Below are 20,416 nucleotides of genomic sequence, written 5' to 3' on the forward strand. Positions count from 1 at the left end.
TTCATGAGGCAGACGCTCTACCACTGAGCCACCATGTCCGGTCTTTCTAACGTTTAACTTAGATCATGGTCTAACATTCTGCTAAAATTATGGGAAGCCTAGCATGTCAAAATTTTGTTTTTATTGAATGCTTCTAATGTTCACTGAGCTCCTTTTTAATTCTCTTATAGTGAAGAGAGCTATCCCTAATAATTTTCCAGAGGGTTTAAGAATGATTTGAGAGTCAAATGAGCTGATTCAATGGACCTCTTCCAGGTCTACTGTTAGAAATTTATGTCACAATTGGCTATCCATAGTTAAACCACAACCACGACTTCAGAATACGTACAGGCTAATTGTGTTTGGATAGGTTCAAAGATCACATCTTCAGCGGACACGCATCTCTCGTTATCTATCGATATCGAACTATGTAGTAGTAATTAGTAGACTCGCTGCCAGGCGCTGGATAAGACAGACAAATATTTAAACAATGTCAAGTGGCTCAGATCTATCCATCTTAATAGAGAATTTATGTCTTGGATCACTATTTACACTGATATAATGAAGGATAAATTTGAAGTGTTTTCCTTCAGATAGTGTCCCACACGATTCCATTTCTTTGGAGCGAGCGAATCGAGTTAGCCATTTATTTTCAATAAAATTTGTATTTATTTGGTCAAAGATTTAGAAGGTAAGTTAAATGGATATCTTATCCTTTTTTAAGACATGAAATAATAAAAACAATATCTGATAGTCATTGGTAAAGACCAAATTAATTTCGACTGTACAACCAATCATGATTTTATACAAGGAGAGATGCCAGAGAGCTTGTTGGGGGGGGGGGTGGCAGAACAATTACCTGATGGGGTAGTCGGATTTCAGTTGGTAGGTAAACTACACAGACATCTCTTTCGACACTCTTCTTTTTCCTTCCTATTTTTTTTCCGTCACCCCCCCCCCCCCTGCCACTTCTAAAAACATATAGGGGCTTTCACCCCGATCTATAATGCCGCCCATGAATAATATTTCCGTTTTTTAGATATGAAATCAATAGACCTAGACCCGTGAACATATTCAATACCAGATTGAAACTAAATACAAGTATCCGGTTGCTCTTAATTATACCAGATCCTAAAGTGATCGTAAGCATTTCTTCACCTGGTAATTAGATATATAACAATCGCAGCCTCGTGAGTAGATGGAATCGAGTTTAAAGTTGATAATCACAGTGTTTGATCTCTATTGTAGAGGTACCTAGCTAGTTGTATGGGTTGACCTTATAAGTTTGGAGCAAGGTTATCAAAGAATATACGATATCGAGATAACTAGGCATTCAGACATCGATAGAATCGCTCTCCGTGGGCTAGGTAAAGGAAGCTAGCAAATACAAAAGAGATAAAGTATCAACTCTTCAGATAATATAATTGTCAACATTTTAGCTTCGATGTCACTACAGGTGCATGTAATAGTGGAAGGACTAAGCAACAGCCACTACTACTGAGAGAGGTTATCTGGTATCGGCAAGTGTGCTGTGCACGCGCGAAAGAGCTAATTGGAGATCAAGTTTGAATTCTGGAGACGATCGCCTACATCTACACATTTTGAACTTTGGTGGAACTTATTGTGTGTAGTGCAGACTTATCGAAAACCCTAACCCAGCAAGGGCAGAGTATTCTAGCGTAGACAAAACTGAAATCTGTCGAGCAAAAGAAAAAAAGGAGATAAAGTGCATGAAGACCAGTGGTTTGGTTTCCATTGCAGGGAATCTCGACTCTTGAGAAAACAAGAACATCATACTGACATCGGCAAAATTTTCATGTATGCACGTCGAGTGTAGCCAAAAGAGATAACGTTTGAATTTGTTGATCACCTCGATATGAGCTTTGACCTGTGAGATAGATCTCAGCGTTCATTCGGAAAGAAAACACACAAGGCTACTATATGCAGTATCGAATTTTGATTTCTATCTGAACGTAACTGAGACCTAGAATCATAGCGCAGTACTGCCAGTGAGAACAGTTCAACCTTGTGTCTTCGTCGTTCTTGCGTCTGCATTGGTTTATCACGCGGTCGAGCGTTTCACAGGAGGTGAAGGGTTTGGGAGACGTTCTTGAAGATGACGGAGAAGATGGATATAGAGGTTGTGAGGGACTGCTTCAAGGCAGCCAAGAAGGAGGATGGGACCATCAATATTGAAGACATTATGAGGGGATATGAGGAGATTGCAAGGTAAAAATAAGGGGATCTTTCCACGAAACAATCGGCCAGTAATTTTCAAGCTATGAGCTACTGAAATCATTGCATCTGATTGGCTCAGAATAAATCCAGTGAAAACCATCATTTGTTTCGTTGAAAGCTCCGCAGCATTGCTGTAATGATTAATATCATTTTATTCATTAGTTCATTTGCATATCTACGATCAGCAGAATTTGAATGGTGTATTGCCGAATTTTTAAAAGCGTCTTGAAAAGTAGCCTTTGGGCCTACATGTTGTGGTTGTAGAAATCCTATGCGCGGAATAATTAATTTGTAGAGGTGGTAAATGGCTTGTGGTGCCATGGGGTCCCCCCCCCCCTCATCTGTATCATTAAAGTGATTGAAAATTAACAAGACATAAATGGAGAAAGATATAAAAAGAGATCAGAGAAATGTTCTCTTTCCGTGGACATATTTGAGAAAAATAAACAAAGACACTAAAACTACAATGTCACCGTAACCTTAATTGCCCTTACCATTGCAGTTCTAAGTCAACACTCGAAGTTAGTGGAAGCAAAGGGGGAAGAAAACTGACAAAATTGGAAGAAGCATAAAAAACCTGATTTTGGGGTCGTCTAACTTTATGTAACCCAATATTAATTGAAGATCTGTAGTTAAAATCTAGTATTGGGGCCGGTTAATTCTATGTTAAGCCTATTACTCGAGGATATCAATTTATCGTTCAATTCTATGTTACCCTTACATATTTATAGAGGAAAAAATGACATCCATTATTATGTTGCTTTTAACGTACCCCCCCCCCCTTTTATGTAAATGCCGTGGAATCGGAGATTGTGGACTACCGCCCCCTACAAAACAATCCCGTTAAAAATCACCATCCAAAAGTGTTTGCATGGTCGGCCCACTCCGTGTTAACAATTCTGCAGCCCCACAACTGGCCGTTGTGGCGTGCGCCTGTAATCCAAGCTGTGGGGAAGTTAGAAATTGATGCAGAGGTTCGAGCCCTGGTCACGTACGTCTTTCGGATGGTGACGTTAAAGGTCGGTCCCACACGTAAATAAACATATCTGATTGATACACGTCTGACAAAACTCAAACACACACACACTTGTTGTGGCAATATACCCTAGCGGCATCCCTGATGGTAGTGTCCCTTCCAAGTGTGGCGCTCTATGTTCACTTTAAGATATTTCAAATGCAAAACATTACATGCATGCTGACAAGTAGGGCGGTATATATAGGCCCAAGACATGCAAGACACTGCAAGATGCAGACAGATTTATGACGTATCGGATGTAGACTCCATTTCGTAGTTCCATTTTGCGCATAATCAGAAGATTCTTCTCATGATTATAATAGGTCATTGGTACTAAAGTGACATGGTGGTATACTATTTAATGACATATATAAGCACCAACTTTGATGTCTTGGTTATTCATTTATTCTTTTGAATTGTGCTTTTCTAGTCACCCAATCTATTCAATTTCTTCATCCTGCTATGTAAGGCAAGCTTACGAAATATTGCTTTGAACTCTGCCTATCATAATGAAACAGATGCAAGGTCACTTGACCAAAATTGCCCACGAAGGAACTACGAAATTTTCTATTGACGCTTAGTGTCGCAGCTGCGATGCAATTGCGTCCATAAGACGCTGAACGAGTTGTGATCACGGCTAAGTGAAACGTTTTCACTTTTTTCTCTTTGCAGACTTTACGACATGATGGGTTCTCTATTTACCTTCGTATCAAAGGACATGCGTTATCGCCTCAAAGCCTTGGAGACCCACCGCTCCGATGACAGCCTCTCCGCCAACTACCAAACCGTCCAAGCCGTCCTCGACTACGAAACCTCGAACGGCATCAAACGGAAGTCCAAACGCGGCGGCCTGTCCGGGAACCGCGCCCTCCACGAGATGCATTTCGACATCGAATTCTTCATCGAGATGTTCATCACCTTGGCAGCGGGCAACGACGAGAGCAAATGCTCCGAGCTGTCCCGCCAGGCCTTTGACAAGACGCTCAGCAATAACGTGAACTTCGCCGTGCGCCAGGCGGCGCGTCTGGCCATGAAGTGGTTGCCGACCCGGAAGGAGTTCATTGATAGTTATCTGAAACAGGACACTGCGCAGGCGCTGGAGCTGATCGAGCCAACCACTACTATCATGAAGCAGGTTTACAACATCATGGAATCGGGATTTAAAAAGCATAATATAAAGAATTAACACTAATAGCCTAATTGTAGAGGAGTAAAATGCTGAGAAGTAATTGTGAGTAAATTGACAAGGAAGAAATGAACTACTGTATACATGGTATAGTAGGTGCCACGGTACACCATGTATCTTTCTTGGGCAAGTGTTGGTCCCGAAAAGGACCATCCAAACTCTTGCCCAAGAAAGATACATGGTGTACCGTGAAATCTACTACACTATTCTTCTTCGCCATGGAAACCTTCAGAAATTACTAAGTAATGAACTGTAAATTGCATGACAAACAACTAACTTGGCGTCTATTTACAGTCTACCATGTCTACTTGAAGATTTATTGAATCCTCTAAAAGTAATGCAAATCACTTGTTCATTTCGGTTCTAAGTCACATGTATACATGCTAAACAGTTTGGTAAGATGTGAAATAAAAACGTGCTTTGATTGTCATTATTGAAAAAATATGCAGCTCATGAAATTAATTTTTGATTTGTTGATCGTTTCCAGCTGCCCAGTCACCGTGACAGAGAAGATATGGCAATTAGCAGCTGCCAAATGAACAGGAGTGTGAACATCGTCATTGCCAATCTCGTGTTGGCTCCTTGACAAAGAAGGTACCGCTGTAGGTCAAGATGGCCACCGAATTATGTGAAGAGAATATTTCCGCTGTTGTCACTATGGACAAAACCTATACGCCTCGATCTTCCTGATGCTGGTTAACATCTAGATGGCCGTTGGTTGCTGTATAGAGAAGCGTATTCCCAATCCGTCATCATCTGTGCTGAGAAGGCCCCTCTGTTGACCAGTTGGCGAACTGTTTTTAGGTTAACTCAGAGCATGCAATGAATGTCGGTGTCATACCGTATTCGTCGATCTTACCAGGCGGTGCCCTTTATCCAGGAGATATCCAACGTGACGCAAGATGGAGAGGCGTCATCTAGGTACTTTCACCCTTCTCAAGAAGTGCACCTTGACTTTCGAAAAACTTGACAATATCCAGGCGACCAAGCTTGGAAGCGCAATGTAATGGGCTAGGGACATCATCATGGTCAACATTTTCAACTTTGGCTCCTTTGCTCACGAGATACTGGACAACTTTCAGATGACCTCTGGCGGATGCGCAGTGAAGGGCAGTTATTCCTTTACTGTCACCTTTGTCAAGTTGCGCTTGTTGACAGACGAGAAGTACGACAACGTCCAGGTGGCCATTGAAAGATGCCTTCTGCAGAGGTGTAATGTCGTCTTTATCACCTTCATCCTTTTGTGCTCCTTTTAAGATGAGTAAGCGGACAACACCAAGATGACCATTGGATGCGGCTTTGTGAAGAGCTGTTTCACCAGAATCATCCACTCGTTCAAGGTCTAGTCCTTCACCAATGAAATACCTAACGACATCGAGACGACCTTTTGCAGCTGCAAAGTGAAGAGGTGTCACACCAGTCGTGCTTCCTTTCTCGGTCTCTGCTCCTGTGTCTACAAGAAACCTGGTAACTTCGGTATGGCCATTGGCTGATGCATAATGTAGCGGCGTCAAACCATCTTTGTCCACCTTGTCTAAGTGTGACCTTTTACTAACGAGATATTGAACTACGTCAAGGTACCCTTTGGATGAGGCAAAATGCAGTGGTGACATGTTTTTTATATTAAATGCATCAAGGTTGGCTCCGTTATCTACTAGGTACTTCATCACTGGAAGATCACCGCTGCATGTTGCCCTAATAAGAGGGGTTAAACCATCCCTTTTAGGTTTCTCAAGCGTTGCTCCCTTGTCAAGGAGACACTGAACAGTATCCAGGTGGGCATTGAGTGATGCATAGTAGAGAGGTGTTCGGCCATCTTTATCCTCTATCTCCAGCTTCGCCCCTTTACCAAGGAGATACTCGACAACTTTCAGGTGACCATTGCTGGATGCTTCGAGCAATGCCGTTCTTCCTTTGTCATCCACTTTCTCCAACTCTGCTCCTTTCGTCGTGAGATACTGAACAGCGTTCACGTGACCATTGGACGAAGCCTCTAGGAGAGGAGTCCGACCATGATTATCTACTGCATCTAGTTGTGCCCTCTTACTGATAAGATACCCAACCACAGCACCGCGACCATAGCAAGATGCGTAGTGAAGAGGCGTCCTCCCGTCCTTTTGTACAGCCTCAATCTCAGCTCCTTCTCTGATAAGGCAAATAGCAACATCTAGATGACCTTTAGATGCAGCGCAGTGAAGTGCCCTCACGCGATTCATATCACACTTTTCAATATCCGCGCCCTTGCTTAAGAGATACTGCACCACATCCAATTTACCACACGACGAAGCATAGTGTAGAGCTGTATTCTCGTACCTGTCTCCTTGGTCCAACTGAGCTCCTAGATTAACGAGGAATTTTGCAATATCGGTATGGCCACGCTGCGAAGCAACATGGATAAGGAATTGACCTTCTTCATTTGGTAGATGTATGCTGATTTCTCTCGTGTCAATGCCGGCTCTGCCTTCGAAGATGGCTTTCAGATTGTCCAGCTTGCCAGAGCTCGCTGCAAGAAAAATACGATCCATTTTATGCTGTTTCAATTCGTTTAAAGGACATTAAAAATAGCATTTGAAGAAGAAAACCCTGGATGTTAAACTGTACTGACTCAACTCTACGAAATATTTACCGATATGTATCAACTGGTATGAGTTATCCAGACGTTTGGTTTTGGCAAGCTTATTCCTTCATATAGACAGTGTGCACAACAGTGCATGACGGTGCCAGAGTGCCATTGAAAATATACAATATAGTGGTGATCGATGTTTGAATATTTGATCAGGCACTACGCTGTCACTTTCAACAGTTCAAGGGCGGAAATCTCCCCCAAAGGTAAGGGGGACCAAAGGCTGGAAAATTTGTCAAGCAAAGAAAGAGGGGGTAATCACACAAATAGTAAGGTCATTTGACAAGCAAGCAAGCAAAAAAAGGGAGAAGAGTAATCAGCCCCAAAGTAACGTCATCTCGTACAAAATACCTGTTTTATTTCGATTTTAAATGACGTATTTATTTCCAACAAAATATAATAGGGGGTGTGTCTCCACTAACTTTTTGGTAAGGGGGACGCGTCCCCCTTGGATTTCCGCCCATGGCCTCTTTCATACCAAGAGCCAACAGGGCAAATTCGACTTTCTGTTGACACAAAGCTCCAGCCAAAAATATCCATGACACATATATAACTCCATACAAAATGTATAAGTTATAAAATATTGTTCAAATCTGTCGCACGAAATAATTGAGTCAATATTGTACACATTTGCACTAGACAAATAGCCAGGAAGACATTTTAAGCAGTGTCGTTTAGTATTACTACAATTTCGTCACTATTATAAAGGCCTAACGAAGTGCATTTGTATCGCATCATCCACGGTGAAGTTGGGGGGGGGGGGGGGTCTTAATACTGACATCGTATATGGTAGAAAATGAACACTTCAGTTAATTGACATCCTCACCCCCCCAAAAAAAATAAAAGGGGGGGGGGGAGACAACACATATTCAGGGGTTCCATCATGACAGTATTTATTGACATTGTAAAAGAAAATGAACACTTCGATGAACTGCAAAGACCACCCCCCCCCCGCCAGTCACCGAAAATGGGCGGGGCCATTTATCAGGGGCTCCATCTCAACTTTCTTCAGAGATATTGTTCAAAATGCGTTGGTGATTATTAAAAGTCCACCCCCAACAAAAATTTGAATTGAATAAGAAGAGAAAAATCCAAAAAGCATAACACTGAAAAGATCATAAAATCGGATGTAAAATGAGAAAGGTATTACATTTTAAAGTTTCGCTTAATTTTACACAACAGTTATATGCATATCCTATAGTCGGTATGCAAATGAGAAGACTGATGACGTCACCCACTCGCTATTTCTTTTGTATTTTATTATATGAAATATGAAACATTCTAATTTGCTCCTCATTGTCAAGTGAAACAGCGAATGGTTCCTCCTGAACATGTGGAAGTAGCATTGTTTGATGCGTTATGGTTCAGTCAAATTGTCAAATGTGTAAAAAATGAAATATTTTTTTAATTCAAACAATAAAAAAAAAAGAAATACTAGTAGTGAGTTAGGGACATCATTGACAGTCTCATTTGCATGTCACTGAGTTGTGCATATCACTGTTTTGAAAAATAAGCGAAACTTTATAATATCATAACTGTCTAATTTTACATCTGATTTTGATGAAATTTTCAGTGTTATACTAGTTTGATTTATTCAAATCAACGTTTTCAGGGGTGGACTTGACCTTTAAGAAAAGAAGGGAGGGAGAAATCAAGAAAGAAGCATTGTAAAACGGTTACACTTCGTAATTCCGAAGGTTCATAATTCCGAAACACGTAAATTGCCTATACCTCGATGTTCGTTAATCCGAAAACGTAAAAGGGTTCGTTAATCTGAACACTTGTGGCGTTATTCCGAAGGTTCGATAATCCGAAAACAAAATAAGGTTCGATGTTCCGAAGGTTCGTTAATCCGAAAACGAAATAAGGTTCGTTAGTCCGAAAACGAAATATAGTTAATCATTTCGTTTTCGGACTAACGAACGTTCGGAAATACGAACCTTCGGAAAAACGAACCTTCGGAATAACGAAGCTTCGGAATTATGAATATATGCGTTGTAAAACAGAGTAGTAACGATATAGAAAAATATATTAGAGAGAGAAAGAGAATAAGAAAGAGAGAACACAAACGAATTCAAGAGATAATGCACACCCATCCCCCCGCCCAAACTGGCCGGTCGCTAATGGCATGAATGGTTTCATAGGCTAATATTTGACCCCCCCCCCCCCATCATGTTTGCCATTTACAGAATCAATACAGTATGCAAACATAATCATTAAGTAAATATGAAACTTATTGTTCAGTTCAGTTTTCAGTTCAAAGGTGAATATGCAAATTAGAATAATGGGAACAATTTCCCTGGTTTAAATTGATAATCATATTAGGTTTATTATGTTGAGCTTTGTTTGGTATCGACCAGTGTATACATATATATATTTACTCTGCAACACCACATTGAGTTCAGGGATCGAAACACCAGATGCAAATATGCGGTGAACAGAATAGAGTTCTGAAATTATTTTGCACGACGACCTCTACCTCATAATACTACTTCCTTCTGCGAAGGTATCGCCATGAACATGATGAAGAGGGAATAGTGCTGACGATCTATTGACGGTAACGCTGCATCATTATACTGGTATATTATTTAGAACATTCGATTTATTCAAAGATTTTTTTTCTGAAAAATCTTGAGCAAGGATAATGCATCTTTGAAAGATGTTGTAGTCCTACCAAGCCATTAGCTTTTCTCATTGCACTTCATAGTGTTCAGCACATATCTTCTCTTGAAATCCTGGTAAAGTGCCAGTTCGTCTATTGCCAACTCGTCCACTCAACGCATGGTCTACCTTCATTTAGTCTTATGCCATTCCTTCCATTAACATTTCGTCCAACAACCATGTGGTCCAATCATCACTTCTAATCACCACTTCGTCTATGACAATTTCAGCTAATAACTGTTGGTCTAATACCCATTTTCTTTTCATTCATTTCACCCTCAATTAACATCTAATTATAGCAAATGGTTATGGACTAAATGGCTATTGGGCCAACTGGTTATTAGACGAAATATTAAGTGGACGAAATGGCAATTAGACCAACTGGCATTAGACCAATTTGAAATCAACCGAAATCCAGACCTGTCTAGAATTTTACAATTATAGTAATTGATTACTAAAATGTAACAACGTGCCCAACACTCCGTTCGTTGAATTCAAGGATTCCAAAGGCATAGGGGAATGCAACTTTGGCAGAGTGCATTAGTCGAGAACTATCCCCAGCTTATAGGCCAACGATGCCTCGTGATTTCTTATTGCACCAAGTTCACAGTACTCTGAAAGTCACATTTCAAAGTTCAAATTTAGTGTTGATAATGAAATCAGGGGGCCGTTTCATAAAGCTGTTCGTAAGATAAGAGCGACTTTGAGAACGACTGGTGAACCTTTCTTACGCGCGTAACCATCGCCAATGTATATACCATTTACCACAAGAAAGGATCACCAGTCGTTCTTAAAGTCGCTCTTAACTTACGAACAACTTTATGGAACACCCACCAGTACTATCACTCCAACTCTCGAATGAACTATACTAACTAGGCACAGTTCTAATTCTATAAAGAATCACTTTGATACCGGATAAGTTTCAATATAATTACACTTTCCAGTACTCTTAAATTCCTTTTCTGTTTACTTCTTAGGCTGTGCTTTCGAGTCAGTGAAAGACTACGCCAAATGCTGTTTCACTCATTCGTTAATCGATCAAGAAGGTTATAGGATTGCCATCTAGACACTAACGCTTATACTGTCCTTAATATCGGACAATTTGTATAATCTGTGAATTAAAAAAAAAAGACTCTTTTAATTCGGAATTGTTTAATGCAGTGAACACCACAACCCCACGCTCTTTGGGGGTTTCTTTGTGACAACACTGTTTAGCGATCGAACCATGAACCTGGTTTTTCAAGCCACAAGGGAAGGCGATCTCAAACGTCTTAAAGACCTCTTCTGCGGGAAGGGGGCCGACCCACGTGAAGTATGCTACAGCCTCCCCGACCCCGATGGCGAGAAACTGATCCACATCTCCTCTCAAAGAGGCCACCTCGACATCGTGAAGTACCTGGTCGACCATGGCGTCGAGATCGAGGACAAGGACCGTCGGGGCAATTCGCCGTTGCACCACGCTGCCGACGGTGGTCATCTCGATGTCGTGGAGTACCTTGTCGGTATAGGAGCGTTGATTGAGAATATCGATTGGCTTGGAAAGACACCGGTGCAGATCGCTTCGTCCGGAGGACACCAGAATGTCGTAGAGTTCCTTCTGAGCAAAGGCGCGAAGCCTGCATAGTGACATATGTCTTAGAGTTCTTTCAGCAAAGAAGAGAGACCTGATGAGGTGTAGATATGGCAGTAATCATTAATTTTAGAGGGATAAAGAGCTGGGATAGTGGCCAGTAAAGGTGTAAAACTTCACTTTATTGTACAGGGATATATAATTTATCTCGCCATATCTGAATTGAATTTTACTTGACTAAAGAGAGTAATAATCGAAGGTCTGTGCTGGGAGACCTATCAGCCGGAATAATTTTGGTATCTATATACCATGATTTGTGTCGTAAGGACTTTAAAATGATATACATCAACAAATATTTGAACAAAAAAAAACATTTGTAGACAATTGTCATAGACCCCCTTTACGTTGTTGGTGTCATAGTTTTTACCTATACCCTTCCGATGGAAAATTTGAAATGAATTTGAGGAACCTGGACTATAGAGAATACATCAAAGTATATGAATTAACACGATGATAACAAAAACATAAAAATGTCATCATATTCATTTGTGGAAGTTTTTATGCGTGTGTGTCTGTCGTTATTGTTATTTTGGGCCTTGTCTTACAAAGGGTTTTCTGATCATCCTCAAGTATATGGAAATCCATCAACGTCATAATTTTTCTTCAGAAAATTTGCACAATGCATTTTCGAAACAAAAAGAAGCACGCTAAATTTTCAAGAAAACTATGACTGTATGCAAATACATACATCATATAATAATTATAGTAGTTATAAAAATAGTATTACTACTACTATACTACTACTACAATTCTACAACATATGTTATATATATATATATATATATATATATATATATATATATATATATACATCTAGAAAACATTTTGAACAAACATATTTATTTTGTTTAAGATGTTGACGTCGCTGGCTTTCCATATTGTGGTCCATTGGATCAATCCCAACTCTTTGTAAGACGGAAACCTGCATGGCCTGGGGAGTGTTTCATGAAATGACTTGTCTGACGTTTTATCCAAGAGTTGTCATAGTAACAGTGCTTCTTAGCCAATCAAAATCAAGGAAAGTTTGTCGGATGAAAATCTTGATGAAACGCTCCCATATGCATACCTTGCTTGACACTTAAAAAATGGGGGCCATGGCCCCGAAAAGTTTCACGACCAAGCTCGAAAGCTCGTTGGTGGCGCTAATTTACAACCTTAATGTTAATTCAGCTCGGCAGTATTTGATAACTGGATTCTAGATTAATTGTATGCGCTATTCCCATGATTGTTTGTTAAGACACAGGCCTAGGTGCATTGCAATAACTTAAAAAAAACATACCGGTAGGGCCTAGGGCCTACTTATTTTTGCTGAAGTCTAGTGTAGGCTATATCGACGTTTGGAAAACATTCAAAGCGATGACAAATTAAACATTAAAATAGAAAATTCTTTGTGCCTTGAAATTAATTACATAAATATAAATCCGCATCAATCATCAATCAAATAACACAAACACATATTGGATTAGGATGAGCTGCCGAGCCCGAGAACATGGAACGTTTGAATATATCTAATGCAGGGCATTGCATAGCCATATGCCTACATACCCGTTCGTGAATAAGCTATAGGCCTAATTGACAAACTTTTTTTTGACTGGTCATGAATATATATGTACTTCATTATACAACATCCTGTCTGTACGTACAGTATAATTTATGTACGTATGGCACGTTTCACATTGTGGTCTATCGCCCTCTCTTGTTGAGTGTCGAGCAACGCGAACGTACGTCGATGTTGTGAATTTGGACAGCTAGTCACTCACTTGTCAGTGGAATAATAACTCGGATTTCTACCCTTTGATAATTTTCTTAGGTGAGTTTTAACCCTCATTCCCTTAGATAATTTATAAAGAACGTTTGATTTGAGTTCTGATGGTTAATTTTGTGTGTCTGTCTTGCAATGAAGGTGAGATTATTGACCGATTTTGAGAGCGAGAGGTTGGCGTTGCCCGTCCGTGGAGTGCTGCGGCAGCGCCGGGGTACCGTTAGGTGACCGTTAGATCCGGGTTCGGGAAACCATACAATTGTAATTTAGACCTAGGCTAGGAGTGCAGAGGCTAATTCTCGGGCTCGGCAGCTCCTCCTAAAATCCAATATGTGTTTGTGTTATTTGATTGATGATTGATGCGGATTGATTTTTATGTTATTCATTTCAAGGCACAAAGAATTTTCTATTTTAATGTTTAATTTGTCATCGCTTTGAATGTTTTCCAAACATCGATATAGCCTGCTACACTAGACTTCAGCAAAAATAAGTAGGCCTAGGCGGCTAGGCCCTAGGCCCTACCGGTATGTTTTTTTTAAGTTATTGCAATGCATCTAGGCCTGTGTCTTAACAAACAATCATGGGAATAGCGCATACAATTAATCTAGAATCCAGGTATCAAATACTGCCGAGCTGAATTAATCAATATTCAAATTGTATTTTTATTTAATAAAGTTCTGTTTTACAATGAGTCTGCATGGGTAGACTATATCTTGTCTAGCTCTCTGAAACACCTCTTAAATCAAAGCCTAGATATATTCAAACGTCGGGCTCGGCAGCTCCTCCTAATCCAATATGTGTTTGTGTTATTTGATTGATGATTGATATTTATGTTATTAATTTTAAGGCACAAAGAATTTTCTATTTTAATGTTTAATTTGTCATCGCTTATCGATATACAGACTTCAGCAAAAATAAGTAGGCCCTAGGCCCTACCGGTATGTTTTTTTAAGTTATTGCAATGCATCTAGGCCTGTGTCTTAACAAACAATCATGGGAATTGCGCATACAATTAATCTAGAATCCAGTTATCAAATACTGCCGAGCTGAATTAACATTAAGGTTGTAAATTAGCGCCACCAAAGAGCTTTCTTTTAATTATTTCCGTGGAAGAGACATGCAAAGCCACTTTCCAGGCCGAGATAAGCGCTTTTGCACTTTCTTTATGTGCTTTTTATATATAAAAAATAGTTAAGAATTTGAAAATGGAACGCTCGTAACCAGAAAAAGCCCTGGTGAGTAGCGGAATGAGTTTCGGCTAGCATTATTCCCATTATGAAAGTTCAATGTTAATCAACAACTCAAAAAATCCATTAACACATTCGTAGTGCAAAGTTAGTAGGCCTAGCATATTGAAATACAAGCGGGTGAGCCCTGGCCTATCCACTCACACATATGGCGAGGTTAAAGGAGAATGAAACCATTGGAACAAGATAGCTTGTGTAAAAACCAGGGTAGGAATTAATTTTTTTTTTTTAGGGGCTACTTTTTTTTTTACATTGGGGCTACCACTGAATATCTTGGGGCTATTTTCAAATTCATGGGGCTACTTTTTTTATCGCATATCAGCAATTACCTTTTGACATTACGAGACTCACTGTGACGCCTAACAGCTCAGAACATTTTTTTTTTGCTCCCGGTGGTGGGGGAATGCCCTACAGGCCTTACAATAATCAACATTTAAGAAATCAGATTTAAATGTTTGAGTGTGTTTTGACACCCTCACTCCACATCCCCTTTACAACCACACACACATATGGGCTTATTTATTTTTCATCTTTAAGAACAATGAACCCTCCCCCCCAAAAAAAAAAAAAATCTAAATAAAATTAATGAATAAAACAAACATAAAGGAGAGAGGGAGAATTCAGATCAACTAATAAATTAAGAAATTTTTTTTTTTTTTTTTCATGGTTAGAATCACGGGTGTGGGTGAGTGTTTGTGTGTGATTGTGACTATGAGGTGCACTTGGATTGCATATAAATTATGTTAAAGAAATGAAATCAATATCTTACTCAGTCTATTCAAATTCCAACACATAGCCACAGGCTATATGTACATGTATTGTAGGTTCATGTACCTTAAGTTTTTCGCAAGTTATTTTGAAAACGCAGATCTCCACAGAAAATGCCTTTCATTCTGGGAGAGTCTAAATTCGGTGAAAATGTATTCATTAATAACTTAAATATTAATCACAATGAAGAAATCATAAAGTGTTTTGACGGTTTTCAAAAATTAACATGAAATCTAAACTCTATCTGAAACAGAAAATCACCATCACTTAGGCCATTACTGATAGAATTCTCACCCAGAGCTCCGGCAGAGAACGTGAGCTCTAACTGGCTAGCTAACAGCATGCAAGTACCACACTCAAGCGCACGGCGTCCTCCTATTTTTTTTTTAGATTGAGCCTTGTTTGATGATTTATTGTCTGATATTTAACCCTCTTCAAGAAAGAAATTAAAAAGATATAATTCACAACTATAAGCGAAGTGATTTTGGATTATTAAGGCTCCGTTTTGACAAGCAAAGACAGCGACTGTGAGGATAAAAGACTCGCACATCGTATGTGCTGTGAACGGATTTATTTCCTTAGCAGTTAGAATTACTATATCACAGAATTGTGATATCCCAAATGAGAAATGTGTGCATTAGATATTGCACATGGTGAAGTATGGAAAAACCATGGTATTGAAAAAGAGACGCACTTGGCAATTTGAAACTGTGCTTATCGTAATGGCTTCGCTGCTTATCCATCTCGCACTCCGACTCGACGATGTCGATAAGCAGAGCTGTCACAATCACCAGCTGATCGCTTACACCGCCGGCACCATACGATGCATGTGGTCTCGTTACCAGCTGTGCAGTCTAATCGTGCACGCGTACATATACATAAGCCATGCGGCAAGTGCGTCAACAATTCTAAAAAGCCTTTGCTAAAGACTATGCGTACTCCGCATCCCATATTGCATTGCACATCTATTTACAATCGCGAAGCTTCCGGTGTTGCGGAAGGCTCGGATAATGCAACGACCGTTCAACTTGAAGCTGGCAAGGGCGATATAAAAGATGCGCTTGCTCCGCCAATGGAGAACGTAATTGTGTGAAGTATTTTTAACATTGTCGATGGTATTTTATTGGGGCGATTCTAAAATAAATAGTCGCCCCAAAGCATTGGGTTTTGAGAATTTTTAGGGGCGATTTGGGCTGTCATGGGGGCGAAATCGCCCGTCGCTTCCGTGTAATTCCGACGCTGGTAGAAACAGAAAAATCAAAGAAACAGATCAACAAAAAATTGACAAAAATCGGACAAATAATGAGAAAGTTATGAGCATTTGAATATTGCGATCACTATAATGCTATGGAGATCCTCACATTGGCAATGCAACAAAGATGTGTGATGTCACTTGTGAACAACTCTCCCCATTACTTTAGTATATATATTTCACTTGAATTGCCTCTTTTATCACATCTATCCATAGATCATGTGTTCTTTCTACATGAGGGCATGTAATACATATTTTTTTAAGAATACATCATGGATAGAGAGTTTGTATCATCAAAAGAAAAAGCAAAAAGAGACATTTCATTTTGAGGGTATTTTACAGTCCACCAAAGGGAAAGTTGTTCATCAGTGACATCACACATCCTTGTCGCATTGCCAATGTGAGGATCTCCATAGCATTATAGTGATTGCAATATTCAAATGCTCATAACTTTCTCATTATTTGTCCGATTTTTCTCAAACTTTCTTTATTCTTATTCTTTGATTTTTCTGTTTCTACACAAGCCTATTTGTTCCAAAGGTTTCATTCCCCTTTAACTAAACTAACCTTGCTGCATTACGAATGTGATTACAGTTGTCGCTTAACATTGCTTCATAGGATTAAAGTTTGCCAAAACTCGTACTGCTATTAAATGAGTTCACCAGGGCTCTTTCTGGTGATGGGCTAACCAATTTCAATTATTAATTTTTGTTGTTGATAATACCTCAGCCTGGAAAGCGGCTTCGTATGTCTCTTCCATGGAAATAAAAGGAAGGTTGTTGGTGGTGCTAATACATTTCACAAGCCTTCAGCTAGTCAGTATTGTATGCGCAATTCCTATGACTGTTTAATGAAATATGTACACCAAACTTAAAAAACATACTTTTTGCTGACGATGAAACTTTTTGGAAACATTCAAAGCGATGACACATGAAACAAAAAATATAAAATTCTATGTGCCTTAAATGAAGCCAGCAGTGCGAGCTACCGTTATGGCAAAATATAGTCAAATTGACTGGTTGCCAAATAAAAAAAGAACCCCCCATTCGTTTGTCAACAAATGTTCCACGGCTTCCACCAAAGTCTCTACAACAAAAAGATTGGACACTATTCCGCCTTCATATAATGCTTTGCATCAATGTTATAATTTTAGTGCCTAGATCTAGTCTTTCCTTTGTAGTGAGCGTGAATCATGCACCCTCCTTTATAGGCTTAGATGAAAAATTCAGGAAATTCAGGAAACGTCCATAGTTTGTCAACGAGAAGAGAAATCAGGGCATAGGCCTATGTAGTATTTCAGGAAAATTAGCGGAAATTTGATTCTTATTGGATTTGTCCTTTAATAATTGTTTTAATAATTGTTTTACAATGAGTCTGCATAGGTAGACTACATCTAGTCTAGCTCTCTGAAACACCTCTAAATCAAAGCCTAGATATATTCAAACGTCCCATGGGGTAGATTACATTTCATATTGATCATGCCTCAGGAATGTCTCAATTAGTCTCCTTTCAAATTCAAGAAATCTAATTTGACAAATCTGGGCAAGGTTGTGTACACACATGTACATGTAGGGTCCTACCCTGTACATGTACATACTACACTGTACAGTAGACATCTACATGTACATTTATGAAGACCCACATTCCTACTTACAGCTCTGTAAAAATCAAATTCATCTTATACATCGAAGTTTGTCTAATGTGTTCAGATATTTGCACTATGACTGGCAGAAGTATTATTTGACAGTGGCTCATTTCTCAATTGATAGGCTTTTTCAAAATTTTAGGGACTTGTCGCTTGCCCTTTATACATGTACATGTATATACATGTACATGTAGGCCTACATGTAGCCTGTCTTCTTTTTTTTCACATGCACCTCAAAATTATAGGTCTACACATGTAATAATGTCTACATTGTACATGTAGATCTACATGACATTAGGAAGAGTCTCTCTCTCATACATGTATGTATTTGTTCAAGTTCTCTGCAGTTATTCTCATGACATTTTGAAGCGGGAATGAACCATGACTCCGATATCTAAAGCTGACAAAGGCAGTAAAACATTCTCTACATTTTTGAATGACACTCTAGTAGCCTGTAGTACACCGTCTTGAGGAGAATGAAATTGAGCTGCTATCCGACCCGTCTGTTTGAGATTTTGAGTTTAAAAACTGAAGTGAGTGTAGGCCTTTACAGTAAAATGGACTGGAATAAAACATGTATATATCCATAGGCATAGCCTAAAAGGGTCTCTTTTATCCTTGGTTGATTTCAATATTAACATTTTTATACAGTTTACACATTTACCATACGTACATGTATCCTATGAGAACTAACAACTTTAGTAGGGTCCATAAAAGTGATTAAACTGACTCCTGAAGCTAGAGTGAAATCCTCTAGTCCCCTTCCCTAAAGAAAACTCTTTGACTTTCTTTATAATAATTAAAAAAAGTTAAATATTCTTTGACTGATTTTGTATTATTTTTCTGCTCTCTTTACAATCAACTTTTTGCCAGGGTAAACTTCTCTTAATTTATATGCCATTTTTTGTGACAGATCAGGTACTTATGAAAGCATTGGGATTCCACCTTCAGTAGCCTATAGATATTTAGCAGGTCAAAGGATTCAATTACACAAAATGCAGTCCTCTTCTACAAATAGCTGTATGTTTATTGAACTGAGGGGTTTGAGCCCAACAAACTGGCTGCCAAAATACCTTGACTATTGTGTCAAATGATCGCCCCAATACGTTTTAATAGAATATGGGTCAAGTGAATTTGACCTCTGACCTTGCACAGCCTTCTGAAATTCCATGCCTCATATATTTTGATTGTTGTTATGAAAGGGACATACAAGTGCATCTTTTTACAAATTGAATTCCAAACATCAGATTGGTCTTCATTGGTATAGGCTACATGTATACATGTACATATGTACACACTATTGCAATTGGTCAATAATCAGGTTGCTTCTGAATGTAATTTAAATTTTCACTTTATCCAAGAAAAGAAGGGCTATTAAATTAGAGCAACTTGATGTACATGTACTGTACATTGTTACGATATGGACAAACATTTTTTTCTTCACTTTGTTTAATACAGACTTTCACTACTGAAGATTCAATTGAAAATTTCAGCAAGGAGACTGCCTGTTTTATTCTTTCCCACATTTTGAATCCAAGGACCATTCTACCAAAGGACGGCAAACATCTTGAAGATTTCTTTTTTTACCCTGTGAGGTAAGTTTTCTTGATCCTTCAACTCGTGAAAGTCTACATGTACATTTAGTCTGATTTGTATTTGGTTGCAGGATGAGGAATGCAGATCTACATTTCAGCCTATACAAAGTACAGTAGTATGTTTTGGTAAAAGAGTTGTGCATGTGACAGTAATATGTAGGCCTCAAATACATGTACATACATTGTACTTTTGTAGGCTACATCGTACATGCATGTACATGTGCTATGCATGTTTAGACCTACATGAATAATTTTTGTTTCTCTTTTCAGTTTTGTAGAGATTTACATCTGGGCCTGATGAATGTCTGTATAAATGTAGGCATGTACACGTTCACACTTATTTTGTACATTATACATGTATAGCCTTGGTAATATTGTTGGCCTACATACATGCATGTATAATATGCACAGACCTATACAAACCTACATGTGTACACAATAAAGCGCCTTTTTTACAGACATTACTGTAAATGTACATGGACACCTGTAGTCCTGCAATAAATGCATTTTCATTGTGTGCAGATATTGGGTTCAGTCAAGGATAGCATTTTTTTAAAATAGACATTCTAGTTTCTTTTTTCTTTTTTTATTGACCCCAGTGAGTCAGTGAGAAACCTGTGGGCCTATTGATTTTTTCGTACCCTTAAAGCTTTAATCTTGTTGTTTGTGTCTCTGCTGGAAAAGGGTTGTTTGTGCCTAATGGCCTTTCCCATTATAGAACTAGGGGCCCAGTTGCAGAAAGAGTTACAATCAATCGCAACTCCAAAAATCATGCGCAACTTGGGTTTTCAACCAATCAACAGCGCGCATTTTTG

At 39.1% G+C, this 20,416-nt stretch overlaps 4 protein-coding genes across 11 annotated transcripts in view; 3 read left to right on the plus strand and 1 right to left on the minus strand.

Moving 5' to 3' along the window:
• Window positions 1-1,275: 1,275 nt before the first annotated feature.
• Window positions 1,276-4,860, plus strand: LOC121416623 (ceramide-1-phosphate transfer protein-like). 2 transcript variants are annotated; one of them, XR_005970220.1, is made up of 3 exons: window positions 1,276-2,208; window positions 3,905-4,480; window positions 4,589-4,860. XR_005970220.1 is itself a non-coding variant. In XM_041610106.1 (2 exons), exons 1-2 carry the CDS (start codon window positions 2,096-2,098, stop codon window positions 4,416-4,418), a joined length of 627 nt encoding a protein of 208 aa, XP_041466040.1. In that variant the 5' UTR covers window positions 1,278-2,095; the 3' UTR covers window positions 4,419-4,860. The 2 variants fall into 2 exon arrangements, 1 of the variants encoding a protein (XP_041466040.1); XM_041610106.1 differs by having other exon boundaries at window positions 1,278-2,208; window positions 3,905-4,860.
• A 475-nt stretch (window positions 4,861-5,335) lies between these two features.
• On the minus strand, window positions 5,336-7,784 carry LOC121417792 (ankyrin repeat, PH and SEC7 domain containing protein secG-like). The gene has a single exon (XM_041611529.1). It carries the CDS (start codon window positions 6,941-6,943, stop codon window positions 5,336-5,338), a length of 1,608 nt encoding a protein of 535 aa, XP_041467463.1. The 5' UTR covers window positions 6,944-7,784.
• A 3,143-nt stretch (window positions 7,785-10,927) lies between these two features.
• Window positions 10,928-11,326, plus strand: LOC121417794 (ankyrin repeat domain-containing protein 65-like). Its single transcript, XM_041611530.1, has one exon. The coding sequence runs from the start codon at window positions 10,928-10,930 to the stop codon at window positions 11,324-11,326; it is 399 nt and encodes a 132-aa protein (XP_041467464.1).
• Window positions 11,327-13,041: 1,715 nt separating this feature from the next.
• LOC121417423 (plakophilin-4-like) overlaps window positions 13,042-20,416 on the plus strand; it is a 90,629-nt gene continuing 83,254 nt past the window's right edge. For all 7 annotated transcript variants that reach the window (XM_041611125.1, XM_041611123.1, XM_041611127.1 and 4 more), the window contains exons 1-2: window positions 13,042-13,142; window positions 19,465-19,601. The gene's annotated coding sequence lies outside the window, so the exon portion shown is untranslated. The remainder of the gene's footprint in view (window positions 13,143-19,464; window positions 19,602-20,416) is intronic.

The sequence above is a fragment of the Lytechinus variegatus genome, chromosome 6, assembly GCF_018143015.1.
Source record: "Lytechinus variegatus isolate NC3 chromosome 6, Lvar_3.0, whole genome shotgun sequence".
Taxonomy (NCBI): Eukaryota; Metazoa; Echinodermata; class Echinoidea; order Temnopleuroida; family Toxopneustidae; genus Lytechinus; species Lytechinus variegatus.